Raw genomic sequence first — 25,877 nt, 5'->3', positions numbered from 1 at the left:
GATCAGCCCTACAGACAGACACACTCACACACACACACACACACACACACTCACACTCACTGCGCCATTTGCTTCAGACACACGTGTGTTCGGCGCTCAGCTGCATGTCATGAGTTCGAGCCGGAGTTAATAATACTAATACTGATCGTGTAATCATCGACATCATGCCGAAGGCGCAGAAGATTAAGAGCGGCGGCGCGCTGTCTCTGACCGATCAGATCCTGCAGGGGGACTCGGTGCGCTCCGGGGGCCGCGTGAAGAGCCGAGGCCGGAGCGAGGAGGAGCAGGAGTACGTGGACGAGAAACTGTCCCGAAAGATCCTGCAGCAGGCCCGAATCCAGCAGGAGGAACTGCAGGACGAGCTCGGACTCCCTCCAGAGACCAGGAGACCACCGGCCACTCAGCTAGGTGAGCCGACTCACCTGACCAGCACACACACACACACAGACAGGTAGATAGATATATGAGCCTATATAGTCTATAGACAGTCAGGTAAATATTTATGATTGAGATATAGACACAGACAGTCAAATGTTTATGATATACAGACATATATGTTGACAGACAGATGTTTGATATATAGATATAGACATATTTTTATGATATATAGACAAGCAGACAGATGTTCATGATATATATAGAGACAGACAAATATTTATATATGATATCTTATTTATGGTATACAAACAGATATTTACTAAGGATATTTGAGTCTATGTAGTCTATAGATAAAGACAGACAGATGTTTATTATATTTAAAACGCGCTATACATCTATATATATATATATATATATATATTTATATACACACACACAGATATATATATATATATATATATATAGAGAGAGAGAGAGAGAGAGAGATTTTTATGATATATAGACAAACGGACAGATGTTCATAATATATAGATACAGACATATTTTATGATATATAGACAGACAGATATTATAATATATAGACACAGACAGATATTATGATATATAGACACAGACAGATATTTATAATATATAGACACAGACAGACAGATATTATATATAGACACAGATAGATATTATGATATATAGACACAGACAGACAGATATTATATATAGACACAGACAGATATTATGATATATAGACACAGACAGATATTTATGATATATAGACACAGACAGACAGATATTATATATAGACACAGACAGATATTATGATATATAGACACAGACAGATATTATAATATATAAACACAGACAGATATTATGATATATAGACACAGACAGATATTTATAATATATAGACACAGACAGACAGATATTATATATAGACACAGATAGATATTATAATGTATAGACACAGACAGATATTTATGATATATAGACACAGACAGACAGATATTATATATAGACACAGACAGATATTATGATATATAGACACAGACAGATATTATAATATATAGACACAGACAGATATTTATGATATATAGACACAGACAGACAGATATTTATAATATATAGACACAGACAGATATTATGATATATAGACACAGACAGACAGATATTTATAATATATAGACACAGACAGACAAATATTATGATATATAGACACAGACAGATATTATAATATATAGACACAGACAGATATTTATGATATATAGACACAGACAGACATATAATACACAGACAGACAGATATTATAATATATAGACACAGACAGATATTATAATATATAGACACAGACAGATATTTATAATATATAGACACAGACAGATATTATATATAGACACAGACAGATATTTATAATATATAGACACAGACAGATATTATATATAGACACAGACAGATATTTATAATATATAGACACAGACAGATATTATAATATATAGACACAGACAGATATTATAATATATAGACACAGACAGATATTATATATAGACACAGACAGACAGATATTTATAATATATAGACACAGACAGATATTTATTGTGTGTATATATAGTCTATAGACAGACAGATATTTATGACATTTATAATACACACACAGACCGATGAACTATATATGCGCAGTGATCAGACTGCTGTGTGTGAAAGCGTCAGTGAACTCGTGGTGGTTTCAGGTCCGAGCACACAGGATGGAGACTCTGAGGACGAGTGGCCGGCGCTGGGCGATGACGCTGCGGAGGAGACGGGGGACGAGGTGGACGTGGACCCTGAGGACGAGAAGGCCATCGAGATGTTCATGAACAAGAACCCGCCGCTCAGGTGAGCAGACGCGTCCATGGATGTGTATGAACGGCGTGTCACGTGATCTAACGGCTTGTGTCCCGGCAGACGCACGCTAGCCGACATCATCATGGAGAAGATCACGGAGAAGCAGACGGAGGTGGGCACCGTGATGTCCGAGGTGTCTGGACACGCCGCTCCTCAGCTGGACCCGCGAGTGGTGGAGGTCTACAAAGGCGTCAACAAGGTGCGAGCGCTAATATGAGTGCCTTAGCGTGCGAGTCGTCCTCCGCAGGCGCTAACACTCTCCCTCTCCAGGTCCTGTCGAAATACCGCAGCGGGAAACTTCCCAAAGCCTTCAAGATCATCCCGGCTCTTTCCAACTGGGAGCAGGTGCTGTACCTCACCGAGCCGGAGACGTGGACGGCCGCCGCCATGTACCAGGCCACCAGGTCAGAGGTCACCGTGCACGGACCGCTGCGCATGTGTCGGTGTCTCTTTCTGTTTTCGCTCACTTGTGCTGTCCGTGCAGGATCTTCTCGTCTAATCTGAAGGAGCGAATGGCTCAGCGCTTCTACAATCTGGTGCTGTTGCCCAGGATCCGAGACGACATCGCCGAGTTCAAGCGGCTGAACTTCCACCTGTACAGCGCGCTGAAGAAAGCGCTCTTCAAACCCGGAGCCTGGTTCAAAGGTTAACAGCTCAGTTAAATGCATATTTTGCAATTAACGAGATTATTTAAAGGGACAGTACACCCAAAAATGAATGTTACCCCTTGCTTTACTCACCTTCAAGCCATCCTAGCTGTATATGACTTTCTTCTTTCAGACAAATCCAATCAGAGTTATATTTATAATTTCAAGCTTTATAATGGCAGTGAATGGGTGTTGAGATTTTGCATCCATCCATCCATCATATAAAGTGCTCCACACGGCTCCTGTGGGTTAATAAAGGCCTCCTGAAGCGTAAGAAACATTTAAAACGGGCTTTTATGCAGAATACGTCTTTAGTTGAACTCTAATCAGCATATTCCCAGTGAACTGAAGGAGAGTAGTGACTGTAAGTGAACACTAGAGGACGCTGGCGCCTTCCACCAGAACAGATCAGATCTGGTGGCTGATTCTGGTTAAATTATACTCGTCTGACTGATAAACAAATCATTACTGTAGTATCTAACAAATGCCAGAGACGAAATAGAGCGAAACTCAACTTCAGAATGAGTGTAATTGTGTTGATATTTTTAACTGAGGTTTTCCTCCAAACCTTACAGTTTTATTCCTCTCTGTATTCTGAAGGTTTGGTTCATATTTCATTCACACTGAACATTTTACTCCTTAAAAACACGGTGAAAATCAGTTTGTTTTCTGTCTGTTGACAGTATTATCTGATTTATGATTAAATGAGAAATCCAAAATCCCCTCTGGAAGAACCTTTCACTCTAATATGACGACAAAATCAAACCAGAACTTTGTTTTGTCTGTACAAATTAGTGCATATTTAATTCCATAACACAATTCCATATCTGCATGTCTTTTCATTTTTACCTTATTCACTTGTATCGTCTTGCCTTAAATTAAAACAAAAATTAAATCCAAAATGGCAAAAATAGAAGTGAATTCAAAGTATGTGGGTCAAAGACGAAAAAGTGTTTAAGCATAAAAAAAAAGTGTAATACTGCTTTAAACTGTTGTAGTTTCCCCCCCAAAAAAAATGCAAAAAGTTTTCTGTTTTATTTAATTGCAATTTTGTTTTTGTTTTTCTGAGCAAAAAATAAATATCATACATTTTCCCCTGATTTACAGAAGACACCCAGTAAAATCTCATTCAGTGTAACAATCTTGTCAGGCATATTTACAACAAAAATCAATTTATGACATATTAAAAGACTAATTACTTTCACCCCAAATACTAATGAGTTGTAATTTTAAATTTTTAACATTTGCCACTATCCTAGGTTTTGCCCATTTGTCAGTAAGAGTTTTTTACTCATTTAAAACACAATAAAATTTAGTATGCTCCATTATTCTTTTAGATATTTTAATATGCACACGTCAGAATAAGTATGTTGTTTGAATTTTTGCATAAATACTGTGTCACTCTGAATGACAATGTAACATTATTTCAACCAAATTTAACATTTTATTCTCCAAAAAATTATTTGGAACCTTAAAAGTAGACATTTTACTTACATTTAATGTGCTTTCTATGGACACAAAATCACTTTTGCACATTTCTTTCGATGCGGACATCTTAACGTCTTTGACCCATGTATAAATGCTGCATGCGTAGCTGATGTGTGTGTGTGTGTGTGTGTGTGTGTGTGTGTGTGTGTGTGTGTGTGTGTGTGTGTGTGTGCGCGCAGGAATCCTGCTGCCGCTGTGTGAATCAGGCACATGTACTCTGAGAGAAGCCATCATCATCGGCAGCATCATCACCAGATGCTCCATCCCCGTGCTGCACTCCAGGTGAACTAAACCTTTACAACATCACATGCTTCTCAAGCGCACTAAATAACACGGTTCGGTTTGTTCTCCGGCTCTTTGCTACAATGACGTTTTAGTGCTGCATAAAAAAGAAAATAACGAGTAAAGTTATAGCGTTGTGAAAATCGAATCGTGATATTTTGATAAAATCAGAATTACGCAAATAAACTTTGTAATGTTTTGAGAATATAGTTATAATTATGAGAAGTTGATAATATGAGAACAGAGTCTCATATGAAATTAAACTTGTAATATTTTGAGAATAAAGTCGTGGAATTGCGTAATATTTTAATGACCATAACAAAGTCGTAGGAACACAATTTTGAGAATAAAGTTATAATTACAAGATTAAACCTGTCATAGAATTGTGAAATTAAAAAGATTTTAATAAAGTCAAAATTATGAGGAAAAAGTCATATCAATATGAGAATAAATTCCTATGAGATTAAATTTATAAATATTTTAGAGGATAAATTCAAAATTACAGAAACAAAGTCATAGCAATGAGAGAATTGTTTTATGAGATTAAATTTGGAATATTTTGAGAATAAATTTCAAATGACCAGAACAAAGTCATAGCAATATGAGAATAAAGTCTATGATATTAAACTTGTAATATTTTGAGAAGTAAGGCAAAATTACAAGAATAAAGTCTCATATGAGATTAAATTTTGAATATTTTGAGAAAAACCTCAAAATTATATGGAAAAAGTCTTATTCAAGATTAAACTTGTAATATTTTCATAATGAAGTCAAAATTAGGAGCATAAAGTCTTATAAGATAAATTTATATCTTGACAGTAAAGTCAAAATTATGAGAAAAAGTTGGGAATATGAGAACAAAGTCTTATGTGAAATAAACTTGTAATATTTTGAGAATAAAGTCGTAGCATTGCGTAATTTTTAAATAACCATAACAAAGTGTACGAGTTTAAAGTGTTATACAAGACTAAACCTGTCATAGAATAGTGAAATTATAAAAATATTTTACTAAATTAAAAATTATGAGAAAAAATTAAATATCAGAATAAATTCCTATGAGATTAAATTTATAAATATTTTAGAGGATAAATTCAAAATTACAGAAATAAAGTCATAGCAATGAGAGAATTATCTCATATGAGATTAAATTTGGAATATTTTGAGAATAAAATTTAAATTACCAGAACAAAGTCATAGCAATATGAGAATAAAGTCTTGTATGATATTAAACTTGTAATATATTGAGAATAAAGTTGTAATATTTTAATTACCAGAACAAAGTCATAGGAAAACAAGACGAAAGTTGTAATATTTTGATAATACAGTTAAAATTACCGGAATGAAGTTGTAGCAATATGAGAATAAAGTTTTACATGCGATTAAACTTGTGATATTGTGAGAATAATTGTGAGAATTAAGTCATAGCATTGTAAGATTATAGACGTAATATTTTGAGACTTTATTCTCGTAATTGTAATTTTACGTGCTGCTAATCCGCCGCTATACGTTGCAGCGCTGCCATGCTGAAAATCGCAGAGATGGAGTACAACGGAGCCAACAGTATTTTCCTGCGGCTGCTGCTGGATAAGAAGTACGCGCTGCCCTTCCGCGTGCTGGACGCTCTGGTCGCGCACTTCCTGACGTTCCGCGCGGACAAACGTACGCTGCCCGTGCTGTGGCACCAGAGCCTGCTGACGCTGGTGCAGCGCTACAAAGCTGACCTGTCCTCCGAACAGAAGGAGGCGCTGCTGGAGCTGCTGAAGGTTCAGACGCATGCGCAGATTTCCTCCGAGATCCGGCGCGAGCTGCAGAGCGCAGAGTCACGTGACCAGGAGGACGCCACGCCCGCCATGAGCTTCGACTGAGACTCATCACAACCACATCAAGACTGCGAGTGTGCTGCAGTATATTTAAATTTTTTGCAGTTCTGCAATGTTTATATTTTTGGACTAAACTTTGTTAAAACTTGAGTTACGAGGTAATAAAATCATGTTATATAAAGTTCAGAACGGTTTGGTTTTATTCAAGCGCTCGTGTGGATTTAAACCTCGGCATGAAATGTTGTTTTTGATGAATTTTACTTCCATGATGAGTGAAATAGGATATTTAATGAGAAAAATGTATATAATTTTGGTTTTATTAATGAGGAATTTATCAGAATTGAATTATTTGTGGAAATTGATTAAAAAAAAATTAAATCTTAATTCAGATTTTCTCATATAAACCCAAAATGGAGAGGTTTTAAAAAAAAAAAAAAAAAATCAGAATTCAGTTTTTTTTTTTTTTGTTTGTTTTTTCACAATTCCAAATTTACGTCTCGGAATTCTGACTATTTTTTTTTTATATAGTTCAGTTTACATTCTGCAATTGTTTATTTTTCCCAGCAAAAAAGATTTTAAAGATTTTTTTATGTGACAATTCTGACTTTTTCCGCAGAATTGCGGGTTCTGATATCTTGAAATTGTGTTTATAAAGTCAGATATGAACTCAGAATAACAAGAAAACAAGTCAGAATTGTGAGAAGTCACAAATATATACATATATTATTTGAAGTCTATGGCGTTTTTATAATTTAGGAAGCAATTATGAAAACAGTATTTTTTTTTTCTTGGTTGAGTTCATAAGACTGGGAACTTGTATTAATAAAATAAATAAATTTTATGATGACTTTAAGCCGCATCACCGCGCGTTTAATCGCTTTAATCAGTCTGATGGAGTTATTCTGTCACGAGCATGTGGAGACTCGTCTGTCAGAACCTGTTGAGCTCGGAGAGACCGAACATCAAAACCGGTAACGAACCGACCGACGAGCAGTGCTACGTGCGCCCAATCCTGACCGGATGGATGCTGCAGGTGAGAAGAGATCTAATGAATCATATTAATCTGACTCAGTGATTAGAATCGTACTCTGATTCATCTAATGAATCATATTCTGACAGTGATTCGAATCACTGACCTGATGATCAGTGGGTTCCAAATGGGAAATATCGCCCTCCGAAGGGCACTTTGGAGTGAAAACAATCATGGCCGCCGTATTGAAGGGTCATTCCAAACCGAAGTGCTCAAAACTGGCCACTTCAAAGGGCCCTTCGGAATGAAGGATTTCGAAGGGTACAACTGATGGACACCTCCGGCTCCCATGATCCTTTGCGCAGATTCTTTGCATGATGACGGTGCCTCCGTGTGGGCACGTGATGATGACGTAGAAGGGCACTTCAAGAAACAGTTGTTTGGTCCCCTACACCCTTCAACCCTTAGAAGCTCTCACTCCGGAGGGTAAACCCTTTGAAGGGATCAGGGCATAGTGATTCGAATCATACTGATCTGATGATTTCTAATGAATTGTATTCGCATTGATTTGAAGCATACAATGTTATCTAATGTATCTTATTCTGATAGTTATTATTATTAATTATTATAATTATTATTATTTATTTATTTAATACTGATAACCCTGGCTTTGTTATTTAATTATTACTTTTTAATTTCTTATTTTTAAAAACATCTGCTCATTATAATTATTTTTTATGCATTTTATTATTTATAATTTTTTTTAAATAAAAATACAGTATAATGTGTGTGTGTGCAGCAGTGGGAGTTGCTGCTGGTGTGGCGTCTGCGCTGGGATCTGGCCTCCATTGTGACGTCTGATTTCCTGGAACTGCTGCTGCAGACGCTGGTTCTGAGCGCTGCGGACACAGTGTCTGTACGGAGACACACACACTCCTACATCGCTCCGAGCTCCACAGGTACTACACACACACTCCTACATCGCTCCGAGCTCCACAGGTACTACACACACACTCCTACATCGCTCCGAGGGATACTACACACACACTCCTACATCGCTCCGAGCTCCACGGGTACTACACACACACTTCTACATCGCTCTGAGCTCCACAGGTACTACACACACACTCCTACATTGCTCCGAGCTCCACAGGTACTACACACACACTCCTACATCGCTCCGAGCTCCACAGGTACTACACACACACTCCTACATCGCTCCGAGCTCCACGGATACTACACACACACTCCTACATCGCTCCGAGGGATACTACACACACACTCCTACATCGCTCCGAGCTCCACGGGTACTACACACACACTTCTACATCGCTCCGAGCTCCACAGGTACTACACACACACTCCTACATCGCTCCGAGCTCCACGGAGACTACACACACACTCCTACATCGCTCTGAGCTCCACGGGTACTACACACACACTTCTACATCGCTCAGAGCTCCACGGGTACTACACACACACTTCTACATCGCTCCGAGCTCCACAGGTACTACACACACACTCCTACATCGCTCCGAGCTCCACGGGTACTACACACACACTTCTACATCGCTTCGAGCTCCACGGATACTACACACACACTCCTAAATCGCTCCGAGCTCCACGGATACTACACACACACTCCTACATCGCTCCGAGCTCCACGGATTGTACACACACACTCCTACATCGCTCCGAGCTCCATGGATACTACACACACACTCCTACATCGCTCCGAGCTCCACGGAGACTACACACACACTCCTACATCGCTCTGAGCTCCACGGATACTACACACACACTTCTACATCGCTCTGAGCTCCATGGAGACTACACACACACTCCTACATCGCTCCGAGCTCCACAGGTACTACACACACACTCCTACATCGCTCTGAGCTCCACAGGTACTACACACACACTCCTACATTGCTCCGAGCTCCACAGGTACTACACACACACTTCTACATCGCTCTGAGCTCCACAGATACTACACACACACTTCTACATCGCTCTGAGCTCCATGGATACTACACACACACACTCCTACATCGCTCCGAGCTCCACAGGTACTACACACACACACACTCCTACATCGCTCTGAGCTCCACGGATACTACACACACACTCCTACATCGCTCCGAGCTCCACGGATACTACACACACACTCCTACATCGCTCCGAGCTCCACAGATACTACACACACACTTCTACATCGCTCTGAGCTCCACAGGTACGACACACTCACTCCTACATCGCTCTGAGCTCCACAGATACTACACACACACTCCTACATCGCTCTGAGCTCCACAGGTACTACACACACACTCCTACATCGCTCTGAGCTCCACAGGTACTACACACACACTCCTACATCACTCTGAGCTCCACAGGTACTACACACACACACACTCCTACATCGCTTTGAGCTCCACAGATACTACACACACACTCCTACATCGCTCTGAGCTCCACAGGTACTACACACACACTCCTACATCGCTCTGAGCTCCACAGGTACTACACACACACACTCCTACATCGCTCTGAGCTCCACAGGTACTACACACACACTCCTACATCGCTCTGACCTCCACAGGTACTACACACACACACACTCCTACATCGCTCTGAGCTCCACAGGTACTACACACACTCCTACATCGCTCTGAGGTCCACGGATACTACACACACCCTCCTACATCGCTCTGAGCTCCACAGGTACTACACACACACTCCTACATCGCTCTGAGCTCCACAGGTACTACACACACTCCTACATCGCTCTGAGCTCCACAGGTACTACACACACACACACTCCTACATCGCTCTGAGCTCCACAGATACTACACACACACTCCTACATCGCTCTGAGGTCCACAGGTACTACACACACCACTCCTACATCGCTCTGAGCTCCACAGGAACTACACACACAGGGTCCAGGTACTCCTACATCGCTCTGAGCTCCACAGGTACTACACACACACTCCCTACATCGCTCTGAGGTCCACAGGTACTACACACACACTCCTACATCACTCTGAGCTCCACAGGTACTACACACACACACACTCCCTACATCGCTTTGAGCTCCACAGATACTACACACACACTCCTACATCTCTCTCTGAGCTCCACAGGTACTACACACACACACTCCTACATCGCTCTGAGCTCCACAGGTACTACACACACACACACTCCTACATCGCTCTGAGCTCCACAGGTACTACACACACACTCCTACATCGCTCTGACCTCCACAGGTACTACACACACACACACTCCTACATCGCTCTGAGCTCCACAGGTACTACACACACTCCTACATCGCTCTGAGGTCCACGGATACTACACACACCCTCCTACATCGCTCTGAGCTCCACAGGTACTACACACACACTCCTACATCGCTCTGAGCTCCACAGGTACTACACACACACTCCTACATCGCTCTGAGCTCCACAGGTACTACACACACACACACTCCTACATCGCTCTGAGCTCCACAGATACTACACACACACTCCTACATCGCTCTGAGGTCCACAGGTACTACACACACACTCCTACATCGCTCTGAGCTCCACAGGAACTACACACACACTCCTACATCGCTCTGAGCTCCACAGGTACTACACACACACTCCTACATCGCTCTGAGGTCCACAGGTACTACACACACTCCTACATCGCTCTGAGGTCCACAGGTACTACACACACACTCCTACATCGCTCTGAGCTCCACAGGTACTACACACACACTCCTACATCGCTCTGAGCTCCACAGGTACTACACACACACACACTCCTACATCGCTCTGAGCTCCACAGATACTACACACACACTCCTACATCGCTCTGAGGTCCACAGGAACTACACACACACTCCTACATCGCTCTGAGCTCCACAGGTACTACACACACACTCGCTCTGAGCTCCACAGATACTACACACACACTCCTACATCGCTCTGAGCTCCACAGGTACTACCACACACACACTCCTACATCGCTCTGAGCTCCACAGGTACTACACACACACACACTCCTACATCGCTCTGAGCTCCACGGATACTACACACACACTCCTACATCGCTCTGAGCTCCACAGGTACTACACACACACTCCTACATCGCTCTGAGCTCCACAGGTACTACACACACACTCCTACATCACTCCGAGCTCCACGGATACTACACACACACTCCTACATCACTCTGAGCTCCACGGATAGTACACACACACTCCTACATCGCTCTGAGCTCCACGGATACTACACACACACTCCTACATTGCTCCGACCTCCATGGGTGCTACACACACACACTCCTACATCGCTCTGAGCTCCACGGATACTACACACACACACACACTCCTACATCGCTCTGAGCTCCACGGATACTACACACACACACACTCCTACATCCCGCTCCGAGCTCCACGGGTGCTACACACACACTCCTTGTCCCGCTGCCGTCAGCAGCTCTCTGATCCGCTCTTTGTGTGCTGGACGTCAGGGCGGGTCGCGCGTGCTTTTGTTCGCCTGTGCTCTGGTTTCAGCACTAAATCACTGGAGACCAGCGTCTGCCGCCTGAAGCCTCATCTGCATTGTGCTGCTGAAACGCTTAGTTACTGTTGCTAACACAGACAAACACACACACTCCTACATCGCTCTGAGCTCCACAGGTACTACACACACACACACTCCTACATCGCTCTGAGCTCCACAGATACTACACACACACTCCTACATCGCTCTGAGGTCCACAGGAACTACACACACACTCCTACATCGCTCTGAGCTCCACAGGTACTACACACACACTCGCTCTGAGCTCCACAGATACTACACACACACTCCTACATCGCTCTGAGCTCCACAGGTACTACACACACACACACTCCTACATCGCTCTGAGCTCCACAGGTACTACACACACACACACTCCTACATCGCTCTGAGCTCCACGGATACTACACACACACTCCTACATCGCTCTGAGCTCCACAGGTACTACACACACACTACTACATCACTCCGAGCTCCACGGATACTACACACACACTCCTACATCACTCTGAGCTCCACGGATAGTACACACACACTCCTACATCGCTCTGAGCTCCACGGATACTACACACACACTCCTACATTGCTCCGACCTCCATGGGTGCTACACACACACACACTCCTACATCGCTCTGAGCTCCACGGATACTACACACACACACACACTCCTACATCGCTCTGAGCTCCACGGATACTACACACACACACACTCCTACATCGCTCCGAGCTCCACGGGTGCTACACACACACTCTTGTCCCGCTGCCGTCAGCAGCTCTCTGATCCGCTCTTTGTGTGCTGGACGTCAGGGCGGGTCGCGCGTGCTTTTGTTCGCCTGTGCTCTGGTTTCAGCACTAAATCACTGGAGACCAGCGTCTGCCGCCTGAAGCCTCATCTGCATTGTGCTGCTGAAACGCTTAGTTACTGTTGCTAACACAGACAAACTTTACTCAGTCCCTTAGGAGCCCTTCTGAACTGAGAATCAGCAGTAAACTGCATCAGTTATTCAGTTTTATCTGTGCTTTTCTTTAAATACATGATTATTCACAAAATAAAGTGATTAAAAATCAGAACCGAGACAGGAATCAAAGCCTCATTAGCGAACACAGCTGTGACTCAATACGTAAATTAATTTACTTTTGAAATAATAATTTAGCAATTTATTTTAAATTAGTTGGATGTATTTATTTTTATTAATTGATTACTAATTTATTTCAATTTGAATTTATGAACTTTGATTAATCTTGAGAAAAAAAACTATATATATATATATATATATATATATATATATATATACACATAACTAAAAAATATGTCATTAAAAAAATTTAAACTGGTTCAAGTTGATTAACAATAATTAAAGTGAATAAAATGTATTTAATTATTAATTAAGCAATTTATTTAATAATTTATTTATTTAAAATAATTTTTATTTTCAGGAATTTAGTGAGCAATGATTATTTTTAATTTAAGTTATGGACATTGATTAATTTTGGAGCATGTCGATGTTCTAATTGATAATAATGAAACTTTTATGAGGATAATCTTTAATCAAATATTTGGGTTCAGCTGTTTTTTATTCATACGTGAAGCATTTTTATCTGCCGTTTCTTTTAAATACATTATTATATAAGAAAGTGATTAAAAACTAATTATTTACAATTAATTTATTAGGTTTAAAACATTATTTATTAATTTATTAGTTAGTTTAAAATTATTTTTCATTTGTTATGAACATTATTATTTGTTATTTCTTAATTTTAATGATAATCTGGATTCATTTCATGTTTATCTGTGAATGAGGTTGACAGTTTTGAGAAATAAAAATAAAAAATCAGTTTTCAGAAAAGAAAAAATACCAAACACTCAAGCAAATTTAAATCCATCCATCTGAGCTCCTCCAGGTGCGGGACGTCCCGCTCTGAGCCATTCAGACCCATCAGATACACTCAAAAGAATGGATTCAAGCATTTGTTTTTCTCTTATTGTTGACGGTTCTGGTACATTAGCGTTTGGTGATGTTCTCGATAGTCTTAATATCGTAAATGTTCTGCACAGAAAGCAAATATTTGCATTGTGACAAAACCTTCGCCCTGTCAAACACACACACACACACACACACACACACACACACGCTGCTGTAAATGTGAACTTGATTTCACAAACATGATTCATTCACATAGACATGTTATTAATAGACTTTTTGTCAATTTTAAAGATAAAAAATGTAAAAATAAACAGCATAGATGAGGAATAGTACTATGATATATACTGGCAACGTAAATAATATTTTTTGCATACTAATTAGCAAATTTACATGTGATAAAATGCAAAAATGACCCCAAATAATCTCAATCTTAATCCCGAAAAATATGACCAGGATATTTTTTTCATCAGGACTATTTATCTGAATCACCTGGAAAATTTACTTTGTATTAAAAAATAAATAAAAAACACAATAAAAAAAACCTTAAATAAATTTTTCAAGCAATATATATATATATAAATTAAATAAATATATATATATTTAATTAGTTTTTATTTTTGTATTTTCCATTTCTATTTAATTAATTTTTATTAGATTTTTCAATATATTTTTATTGAGCTTTATTCCATTTCAGTTTTAAGTAAAAAGTTTAAAAGAAATTACAAATATTTACATTTAACAACAAAGAAGTTAAATTGAACAAAAATGATAAAAACATAATTAAAATATGAATGTAATTTTTTTTTAGTTAACATTTAGTGTATTTCAAGTAACTATAATGTTTGTTTTGATTAGCTCTTAAAATCCTACCACTTCAAAACAGCACAGAGACGCATTTGTTGCATACTGTTACTGTTTCTTTAATGCAATTACTTTCAAATTCATTAATAAAAAAGATGCAACACAGTTCTCACATACTATCGAGTATAAATGTCATTAATGGTTATCCAGAAGATTATGATGGGTACAGAAGAACCGACAGCCAGAGAGCATTTTCCACTTCAGTTGTGCTGTTTTATTGTTCCACTGATTCAAAGAGACATCAGAGCAGATAAATCAGGCACTTTGGCAAATAAACATGCATGAACTTGAACAAAATATGACACCAAACAGAAGAAAAACACCTCATTACCCCGGGTTATCTCAAGCCATGAAACTCGAGCAGCCCTACAGACTGCTGCTCTACTGGACTCACAAATACTGTATGAAGACGTTAGATTTACGGATCAAGCCCAAACACCCCGTTATGACACTGAAATAACATTCCTTCCCATAGTATTAAGCACACACTTTTTCACATCCAGATGGCAAAAACAGTAGATCGCACCTTTTCAACATATTTCTCAATTTGAGGAGAACTTTTAGTTTGCTCTCAAAGGTCACAGTGTATTTTACTATCCTAATAAACACTTCTTATCTGCACGATTCAAATGTTCTTACTCTGACACAGATGCAAAGCTAAAGTCTGCACTACATAAAGTCATAAACAGACAGTAGTTTTGTATTCATGACACCTGTGAACTCTGAGCAGATAATGGCACGCTGTAAAGTTAGTCTATGCACTGCAGTATCGCTCATGTGTTCTTGGATATTTCTGCAGTCTACCACCGGTATTCACCTTTGAAACTTAATTCACAACTTTATCATGAGTCATCTTTGGAATTTTTCATTAGCCAACACCCTAAACAGTCATTTAAAAACCACAAACATTTCAAAGAATAACTAATCAGTTGTTTATCATTGGCAGCTGATGACATACAAGGCACTATTCTCAAACCAAGTCTACCGTTTTGCATGTTGCAAATGCAACACAATCCCCGGTTCCAGAATTAAATGCAAGTCCTAAACGAGTCTACCGCAAAGGACATCCTGTCCTCTAAACCATGGCATTGCTCCAGAACATTTCCAAGTACATTCCTTGCTACCAACCTGTTTCTTTTTCCAAGCACAACTGGAGTTGCATAACCTCTGACAGATTCTGAACATCACAGTCCCTGTGCATTTCAGCTAGCAGTTGCTCCCAAGGCTTGTTTGTAAATCTGAGTGATGTTTTCACAGTCAGAAATTGAAAACACGCTATCGGACACTCCTGCGCGGTAGCAGGCCATGTCCATTTCCCAGTGTCCCTGGTACTGAGACTCTTCCCTCAAGTTTAGGAGATTGTCAGCGGACACGCATCCTCGCATCCTCCGTCCACCTGCTGGTCGCTCCATTGGGGCGACTGGAATCTCGCGGTCAGGTAGGTCAAGTCTGTCGAAGGACTCCGAGGAGAGGATGCTATCTTCGCTGATCGCGCCTCTCGGTCTGGATCTGTTGACCACGGTGGGTGAGGAAGGTGCAAGCTGGTCCAGCGAGCCGAATTCCTCCAGGCCGCTGGAAAACTTGCCGTGCCGTTTGAGGATCCCCTTGCGGTGCGGCACCGGTGACGGGTTCCCAAGAGTCTGTTCGGAGCTCTCCGGAGAAGAGGAATAATAGCCTGACTCGCCTTCCGAAGGCTTCTTCAGGATGCCTTTAGGAGGTGGAGGAAGGACAGACGGGGCCAAAGCATTCTGGCTCTTCTCCTCCAAGGGTGTAGCCTGCGAGTCACTGGGCACTTTCTGTTTAAGACTCCCCCGCTTCTTTAGAATCCCTTTAGATGGGCGAGGAGCTTCCTGCATGGTCTGCGAGACGTTGTTTTCTTTGCGCGACCTGCGTATGGAGCGTTGTCGCTGGACCGGTTCTCCTCCGGTGGCCCCACCTGTCCGCAACAGGCAGCGCATCTTAGAGCTGCTCTCCAGAAGAGGACGAGATGTGCGGCGTAGCCAGTCTGCGATACGAGTCGGGCCACCGGTTTGACACGCAGCGGCCGCATGTCCTGGCTCCTGATGCGCAGCTGCAGAGTCGCTCTGAGCCAGTAGAGGGAGCTGATAACCCCAGTTGAGCCACCAGTGACCTGCAATCTCCTCCAACGTAGCTCTACGCTCTGGGTTTACCATCAACATCCAGCGGATCAAACCACACGCATCTGTGGGGCGACAAAAAGGATTAGTATTGATGCTACAGATGACCTACAACAGGGATGTCCGGTCCTGCTTCAGGAGGGCCACCTTCCAGTCGAGTTTAGCTCCAGATCTAATTAAACTCACTAGAGCCAACTAACCAATGTCGTCAGGATCACTAGAGGTAAGTGTATCGGAGCTAATCTCTGCAGGAAAGTGGCCCTCCAGATGCAGGACTGGACACCCCCGTCCAACAACATCACAGACTGCAAAGCTGCATGCAAACCGACTGGTTTGTGGCTTCTGGAAGTCATCCTGATTCAGTAAGAGTTAGCAACGTGAGGGACTGTTTGCAGTGCAAAGCAGGTGTGTCCAACAATGTAGCAGAGTTTTATGTAACTCTGCAAATGATCAGCAATGCAGTGTTTTGACTACTAATGGGAATGAAAGCATGGGAGCGCAAACAGTGCACAGTATCCCGAAACTGCGTTTCCCAACCCTGTTCCTGGAGGCACAGCAAACAGTCATATCTTTAAACTCTTCCCAAACAAACACACCTGATCCAACTCATCACCTTGTTAGTAGAGACTCCAAGACCTCCAAGACTCCAAGACAGTTGGAAAACACTGCTTGGCAAGAATAGTTCATGTTACTCTGGGCAGTTTACTCAGCCCTACGTAGGGACATAGCTAAAAATGATGCATGAAGAAGCATGTGAGGAATTGGAGCCACAACAACCAACAGCGTGGTGACCAGGCAACCTCCGGCAATAAAGTTGCTGCCGGTGAGAACTTGACAGTCCCACAGGAGCTCAAATTTATGAGACTGCCATGTTCAACAGATTGAAAGCACGCAATTCAGAATGTTATCTAGGAATAGATAAGCTCCATCTATAAAACTGCTACGTGGTATGGTTGAAAGAGCCAAGTCTTGACCTTCGACAAACACAGGAAACCAGTTTCATGTCTCGGTTTAAATATAGGGCAAACAGTACACAAAGGAGGTCTTGGTTGAATCTTTTAAGAGCCTCACCAGATGGTTTGGTGGGTTTGCGGTAGTTTCCGGTGCTGATCTGCTGGACCAAGTTCTTGTGGTCTTGTCCGTCAAAAGGCATGGCTCCATGGACCAGGGTGTACAGCAAGACGCCCAGAGACCAGCTGTCCACCTCCGGTCCTCTGTACGGTCTGCCGTTCACAATCTCAGGCGAAGCGTACAGGGGACTGCCGCAGTACGTCTGCAGGAATTTATCACCCTGGTACAGGTTTGACAACCCGAAGTCAGCGATCTGAAAAAGAGACAGTGGTTTCCATCAGTGCTTCTCATCTAGTTCCCGCTGGCCTTTCGCCGTGCAAGTCTTAAAGCTGAGAGTAGATTTGTGCGGTTATCTCACACAAGTTTCGATTGGGTGTTTGTTTTACAGCCTCTTCTGTAATAACGCAGAAGTATCAGAGATAACGTTTCAAACAGACTATGAAAGAAAAAACGGCTTACAATAGGGTTGTCCTGGAGGGACACTATCCTGCAGAGTTTATCTCCATTCCTAAGGAAACTCAAAGCTAATCAAGGTCTTCAGCAGTGGTTCCCAAACCTGGATCAGGTGTGTTCGATAGGAAGACGTCTAAAATGTGTAGTTTTGAGGGTTCTCCAGGACCAGGATTGGGATTGGGAACCACTGGTCTTCAGGATTACTAGAAGCATCCAGGCAAGTGTGTTTGAGGCTGGTTGGATCTAAACTCTGCAGTAACAACATCAACAAAATAAAAAAATAACTAGCACAACATCAATAAAATGACTAAAAAAAAAATTTAGTTGTAAAACCTCCACCAAAAAAAAATTAACACTAACCAAAACTAAAACCTTCACGAATTGAAAATTAATTCTGTCCCAAACGTACTTTTATATTGCAGTTATCGTCCAGCAAGATGTTCTCCAACTTCAGGTCACGATGAACAATCCCGTTCTGTTGAAAAACAGAGATATTTAGAAAAGTACACCTGTTATATTTGGTGATCTAATGACTCAGATGAGATACACAGTTGGTTTAATACTGTAGTTTTATGTCGCTTGCCAACCAAACACAAGCTAATGAACGTTAACGTCTGCCGTCTTTCATAATACTGCTATCCGTGTCATTTTATAAAAGCAATCACGCTTTCACCGTGAGTTATCACTTTAATAAACGATCCAGTGATCAACGACGTCTGGTGTTGGGAGGGAACTTGACTTTTTTAATTTCAGTTTCACGTGACGCAGACTAGATGACACGCACATCTCAAAATCCCCAGACTTTCCTCTGATAACACCGACGCTTCCAAACAGTGACAACACTGTGAAATGAGTTCAGTGTAATCACCTGCTCACGACGGCCGCCTCTTTTATCTTGTGACGAGCTCTAAATAAGGACACGGTGGGAGCATTTGGGTCACCGTCAGCACTGGAATGCGAGTCATGCATGATTGTGTTTCTCTGCAGGAGGGCGAAGCCCGTCTCGCTTCACCTCATTTAACATCGCGACAAAAACACTGCGGCCTCGCCCACAACTCACAAGTCTCACAAGTAACCGTATTATCATGCTAAACACTGCATTTTAAAGCAGAACCTGTCTGGTTAAGCATCTTCCTGGGTTTGTTTGTTCTTCACACGGTCTTGAAGTGTTGTTTTGTGTTCTGAGCGTCTGTGTGAAACCCGCTGCTCAGTCATGCGGAGGCTAATGTGTGTTATGCAATCCTCCCGCTCTCTCAGGGAGCTGCTGGCTTCAGAACACTGCTGGAGACTTTGGCTAGTCTTCCAGACTCTGAGAAATGCTCACATGGCGTTTGACTAATATTTAGTCTTGCTGACCTTTGACACTTGACAGATACCTGATAAGACGGACTGTTGGGTGAAACACTGACGTGTCTCTGAAACCCTAAAACTATGGCTACGGCTTCTACAACAATAACAAGTAAAATACTGCAGAATACGGTAGTATCATTAATATACTATTATAATTTTTATTATTATTTTGAATTAGTAAACCCAAATGTAATTTTAATTTTAGTTACATTTTATGCTTTTTTTAAGTTAAAAATTTTAAGTTGTAATTTTATTGTGGTTTTGTCTTTTTAGTTTTTTAGAAATATTGCAAAATTTATAACTGAAATAAGTTTTTTATTACATTTTTATTTCATTTTACATTAAATAGAAACTACAGCAGTGTTATTTTAATATTAATAATATGATAATACTTTTTTATTTATATTTTGAATTAGTTTATTTTTATATTTTAATAAGTTTTAATTTTGAAGATTAAGTTTGTTGTTTTGTTGTTTTTATAATTTTGTTTTTTTAAGTATGTTTATATAGTTTCATCATTTTAATTATAGTTATTTTAGTACTTCAACTTAAACTAAACAGAATTTAGAAATGTTGCAAAAAAAGATAACTGGAATAAAATAATGTCTTATCATTTTAATTTATTCCCATAACCTCAGATATTAAACAATAGAAATCCCAGCAGTGTTATTTTAGTATCATTATTATGCTACTATAGTTTTTAGTTTTATTTCAGTTTTAGTTAATTTAGTACAAATAAATGTTTTTTATTAAATATTTTAATTTCAATATTTTATTTCAAGTAAAGAAAATGCTTTTAATGGTTCTAGTGATGGTTATAGTGCTTTCATGAAGCCTATAATTAAATGTAAATATTTTTATAGCTGATGGGCATAATGCTGGCTGATATTATACGTCTGTTTTACTTTAAAAAAATATTATAGCATCGAACCTTAAGCATAAATCTGCTGAAATCAAACATCTATACTGTACTTTAAAAACATTTCACAATAGCAAATAACTATATAGAAACAGAAAAAGTTACAATGTATCAAATTATTATGAATTACAAACAATGATCAGCAGAGACTCTGCTCTGGTGTGAATGTGTTCTGACCCGGTGGCAGTAATGTACAGCAGAGACGATCTGTCTGAAGAAGTGTCTGGCCTGGCTCTCAGGGACGTGCTGCTTGTCCCAGATGTAGTCGTACAGATCTCCTTTACTGGCGTACTCCATCACGATCACGATCTTATCCTTATTCTCAAACACTGAAACACAAGCACATCACAGCGCACAGTTACAGATGAAGAGCTGCGTGCAGCATAAAGACAGCTCTGTTGTTAACGAGGCCTGCGGGTGTTCATTGTGGTGCGCTGAAGCACACTAAAGCACTTTTTGGGGTTCGTCTCGATTGCGTAATGAGAACAAAGAGCTTTGCGTGTCGTGTGAACGCTGTACCTTCATGGATGCTGATGATGTGAGGATGACTGAGAGACGACATGATCTCGATCTCGCGCCGGATGTGGATCAGATCCTGCTCGTCTCGGATCTTCTCCTTACGGATCGACTTTATAGCCACCTGGAGAACAAAACACAAACACCACTGTAGCCAAAAACCCTCCAGACACTGGAGTAAAGACTAGTCAGAATCTAGATGAAAAATATAAATGTATTTAATCATTCTAATATATATATATTTACCGATATCACATTATATGATCAAAAAAAGCACTGTTTAAAATCATCACAATATTTACAATGTAGGTTGATAATTATATTATATTATATTAAATATGAGTATTTAACATTTTAATAACAACTAATATTAAATATGTTAATTTTAATAAAATAATAATCATATTTAACAACATGTAATACTGATAGCGCTGATTTATTACATGTTAAACAATTATTAAATATTAATTTAAAATATTTAATGATATATTTACAATGTAGGTTAATCGTATTAATATATTTAATATTAATAGTATTTATTAAATTTTAAATAAAACCATTTCATGCGAGCATAATTTTTTTTTTCTATATATTTGGGAGTTTTTGTGAAATTGACTCGTTTCCATTAGGCGAAGGTATTTTCAATTTGCGCAGTTTGAAGGGTAATGGAAACGCGCCTACACAGTACACTTCATCAGCAGACAGCAGCTCGTCTCCGGCTGATTGAGATGCTGTTTGTGTCTCGCCCTCTTTTGTCCATCTTTTGTGAGCGTGCATCCAGGAATGTGTGTGCCGTCAGGCGTGCTTGACATTCCAGCAGCTGTGTGTGTGTGTGTGTGTGAGACGCGTCTCCACAGGTCACCGGTGACCAACAGATGGACAAACACATCACACTTTGACACACAAGACATACAGGAACATTTATAAACGCTGCATCTCTTTTAGTACACACAGACCCTCAAAACACACATCCGTTATTTTTCCACATGTTTTTACTAATATGTTTTCAGAGATATAACCATTTAAAATGTTCGGGTGATTTGAGCCGGGTTTGTATGGAGCACCATTAGTGTCAAAAACACTTTTGGAAAAACATATTCAGCCTTTTGGAGTTTGTTGATGAGCCTGAATATAAGAGTATATTCAAGAACCACTGCAGCATGAAAACTCAGCACTTTTCATCTGAAAGTGAAAATTCATGCAAGTTTTTAAAAAAAATTGTATAATTAATTAATTAATTGATTCATTTATTTTGTGTTTATTTTTTAAAATTAAGTAAGTTTTATAAATTTGGACAGTTTTTGAGCAATCATGAGATAAAAATGAGATTAATATTTGTAATATATTATATAATAATGTAAAAATATATACTGTACATGTATAATTTATATTAATTATATAATATATTAAATATTTAATTATATAATCAAAGAATTTCTATGTTTTCGAATTGAAAAAATAATAAAAATATTTAATAATAAAAAAAAATAATAATAATAATAATAATAATAATAATAAGGGGTAAATGCGGTAATAATGTGTAATGTAACATTCAAAACTTGACATTAATTAGAAGCTGGTTTTAGATGAAAAACATTAAGTTCTGACTGATAAAACACAAATGTGTAAACAGGACAGATTTGGTCCTACAAAGACTGTTTTTATGCTGCTTTTCTTCTTGTTTTATGGTGCTTTAAAACCTAAAAACCAAATCACTGAGCTACAGCTCCGGAAACATCATGAAGATCTCCAGTGGATTGATATAACATCCCGAGATCCCTGAACAGAGCCGGCTCTTAATCAGGAGCAGCTATAAGAGCCGTGTTTCAGTCTCTACGCTGTCCAGCACACGTCTATGAATAGAGTTATCAGTCTGTTATCTGTGACGCGCTCACTCTCTCTTTCTTTAGAAGAAGAATAATAACGTCCTTCCTGACGAGCTGAACAAACAAAAGGCCGAGTGACGCGGCTCCAGCTCTATTGTGCTGTACTTCACTGTAGATGTTTGCAGGAGGAAAACCCCTGACTGATAGACCTGTGCTTCCTGCTTCCCTGTTTGAGCTGATTACAGTAACGAGCTCGAGCGCTCCGGACATGGAAGATGAAGCAAACACGAGCAGCTGATTTACAGCTCGAAGCAAAACACCACAGTACTGTAGTAAAAAACACGGTATTACCATCTACAATGTCTGAAAAACACAGCGTTACGTCACAGAAGAAACATTTTCTTCATCAGTAACTTTGTCTGTTTTTGTGCTTTACACATTAATAAATAAATAAATGGATTAATAAATTTAAACATCCTTAAAATAAGAAATTTATCTGGGGAGAATAAATTATTTTAATAATTATTAGGCTAAAATAACAAAAAAAAAAATTTAAAATATTTGTTTATATATTAAAAAAATTTCAACATAAGTCTAGTATATATATGAATATATAAAACAAGATAAATTTACTTTAAAAAATGTAAAATAATAAAAGTCTTATATATATATATATAAACAAGATACATTTACTTAAAATAAATAGCACATTTCCATATTTTCATTTAAATATAATTCCAGTAATGTTTTAGACATAAATTCCAAGTTAAGAGAAACGAGCTTAATTGCAGGTGTATTTTTGAACACAGTGTTGCTTGTCGTGTATAAATGTCATTCAGTATTCTTTGTTTTCCAGTAGAAATATGTACAGATTCTCAAAACAAGATAGTTTTAATCATAAATAGCACCTGTTTTTATGTCTTAAGTTTAAAAAAAAATCTTGTTTTAAGCATGAATCTATCAAAATGTAGTGTTTTGTGCTTCTGAGGTAAGAGAAAGTCATTTTACAGCAGATATATTGACAGAAAACAGTATTTTATACAGCGTCGTTTCTCATTTAAGGATGTTTTTAGTGTGATGGACCTGCACATGTTTCCCTGAGCTTCACCGTGAAGATGATGATTGTTCTGAACAGAATAAGAATGGAGGCGTGCGTGCGAGTGAAAGAAGCGAGGGCCTGTGGATTGAGCCCTGGGCTATTTAAAGCTGGTTCCGCAGAACCTGTTCTCTGTTTACTGGCAGCTTCAGCTCTACAGGAACACCTACAGCTCTTCTCATCAAAGACCTGGAGCACTAAATACACGCCACGAGCAGAATAAGTGCTTCACACCTGCAGGACAACTCAAAAAACAACCATAAACTCACTTCTTATTTTAAAATATATTTGTAGATTTTATTCTAAATATTTGATTATTTTGAAATAAATTACATTTGTGTTATTTTATATTATTTAATTATTATTCTAATATAATTTGTATTATTATTATTAATATTGAACTAATATTATTAGTATTAATATATATATATATATATGGGTGTGATGATGTGAACGCGCTCTCACCGTTCTCCCGGAACGGTCCGTGGCTTTCTTCACGCGACCGTACGTGCCTTTCCCGAGCGTCTGCAGGAACTCGTACCGGTGTTTGAGGTTGTGTTTGTGATGGTGCCGCTTCACCGCCTGACGCTTGACGGACGCGACGCCCGGTGCCCCGTCACACTCCATGAGCGGCTACACGCGCGGAGAGAAAAGAGGAAGAAGAGGAAGACGTGCGTTCATGTCCACATACAGGTGACAGTGCAGCGAGCGGCGCGTCCCCAGCGACTAGCTGAGTCCAGTGTGGGCGGGGCGTCGCCTGATGGGCGGATCGCTGGTCCTCCGGAGGGGCTATAAGCTCCGGTGTGGGCGGGGCGTCGCGTATCGCAACCCCCGCCCCTCGCGCTTGAGGCCTGTTGTGGGCGTGTTTAAAACTTGCTCCGCCTCAGACACATTTATTATTTATGATATTATCCTCATCAATCATCCACAACACCCACCACATCACTAATAATAAAACTGAAAGTTTAACCAGGAAGTAGTATTTTAGGGGAATTCGCACATTCATGCACGTGAACTTTTACATCAGGAAGGCAGCGTTAACTCTGGTTTATGTTTAATTCGGTTTTTAGTAGATTAGAATGTAAACGAGGCTGCTTGAGATTGAAGGATAGCGTGTTCAATATTGTTTAAATGAAGGTCTTTCCAAAAAGAGTTCTTTATACAGTGCGTGTGGTTAAAACATCAGGTAAAATTACATTATCAATAAAATAACGCTCTTATTCCAGTTAATTAGTCATCTTTTTATGATCTTTGCAGCTGATGATTTACAACTTTATGTCAAATGTGTGTTTATATTAGGGTATATTCATGCAAGCAGAAGAGAAATGTGGTAATAATCACAAAAGCACTGATTTGTGAGGGATGTGAAGTAGTGTTGGGTTCTCAGCAGATTATTAAACACTAGAGGGCGCCAGGCTACTGCACTACAAGCTACTGAGTACATGTAGTGTACGACACTGAGTATGCATCACAGCATTTATGCTATGTGACACACAATCCTTAGTTTCACAGAAAAAGAGGAGGTTGTGACAATTCCACAACTTTTTTTTTTTATTGTAACTGAATAAAAAAAGAGGATAAAGATTAACTGGAAGCTAATGTTTACACACAGCGATCAAATAAATAAATAAATAAATAAATAAGTTAGAAAGGGGTGTGAGGTGATATTAAAATAATTTTATTACGCAATT

The 25,877-nt window shown here is 39.6% G+C and overlaps 2 protein-coding genes across 2 annotated transcripts; one reads left to right on the top strand and one right to left on the bottom strand.

Annotated features, from left to right (window-relative positions):
* The first annotated feature begins 38 nt into the window (after nt 1-38).
* bysl (bystin-like) lies at nt 39-6,670 on the top strand. Its single transcript, XM_042711609.1, has 7 exons — nt 39-408; nt 2,094-2,238; nt 2,308-2,446; nt 2,518-2,651; nt 2,732-2,892; nt 4,562-4,664; nt 6,178-6,670. The coding sequence occupies exons 1-7, from the start codon at nt 165-167 to the stop codon at nt 6,527-6,529; spliced, it is 1,278 nt and encodes a 425-aa protein (XP_042567543.1). The 5' UTR covers nt 39-164; the 3' UTR covers nt 6,530-6,670.
* Nucleotides 6,671-15,005: 8,335 nt separating this feature from the next.
* On the bottom strand, nt 15,006-24,953 carry LOC109088522 (NUAK family SNF1-like kinase 2). The gene is made up of 6 exons (XM_042711602.1): nt 24,652-24,953; nt 21,268-21,388; nt 20,926-21,077; nt 18,889-18,954; nt 18,027-18,279; nt 15,006-17,020 (listed from the first exon to the last, which is right to left on the bottom strand). The coding sequence occupies exons 1-6, from the start codon at nt 24,811-24,813 to the stop codon at nt 16,020-16,022; spliced, it is 1,755 nt and encodes a 584-aa protein (XP_042567536.1). The 5' UTR covers nt 24,814-24,953; the 3' UTR covers nt 15,006-16,019.
* Between the last annotated feature and the right edge of the window lie 924 nt (nt 24,954-25,877).

Source organism: Cyprinus carpio, chromosome A22, assembly GCF_018340385.1.
Source record: "Cyprinus carpio isolate SPL01 chromosome A22, ASM1834038v1, whole genome shotgun sequence".
In the NCBI taxonomy this organism is placed as follows: Eukaryota; Metazoa; Chordata; class Actinopteri; order Cypriniformes; family Cyprinidae; genus Cyprinus; species Cyprinus carpio.
The sequence above is the reverse complement of the archived record's forward strand: the minus strand, read 5'-3'. Positions and strand labels throughout refer to the sequence as shown.

Excerpts from the sequence above, each read along its gene's own strand:
- LOC109088522 (XM_042711602.1), bottom strand. The coding sequence starts at position 24,813 with ATGGAGTGTGACGGGGCACCGGGCGTCGCGTCCGTCAAGCGTCAGGCG. Across the intron at positions 18,955-20,925 it reads CTGTACATTACTGCCACCGG|AACGGGATTGTTCATCGTGA; the intron begins GTCAGAACACAT and ends GTTTTTCAACAG. Across the intron at positions 18,280-18,888 it reads ACGATAACTGCAATATAAAA|ATCGCTGACTTCGGGTTGTC; the intron begins GTACGTTTGGGA and ends TCTCTTTTTCAG.
- bysl (XM_042711609.1), top strand. The coding sequence starts at position 165 with ATGCCGAAGGCGCAGAAGATTAAGAGCGGCGGCGCGCTGTCTCTGACC. Across the intron at positions 2,239-2,307 it reads AACAAGAACCCGCCGCTCAG|ACGCACGCTAGCCGACATCA; the intron begins GTGAGCAGACGC and ends GTGTCCCGGCAG. Across the intron at positions 2,447-2,517 it reads TCTACAAAGGCGTCAACAAG|GTCCTGTCGAAATACCGCAG; the intron begins GTGCGAGCGCTA and ends CTCCCTCTCCAG.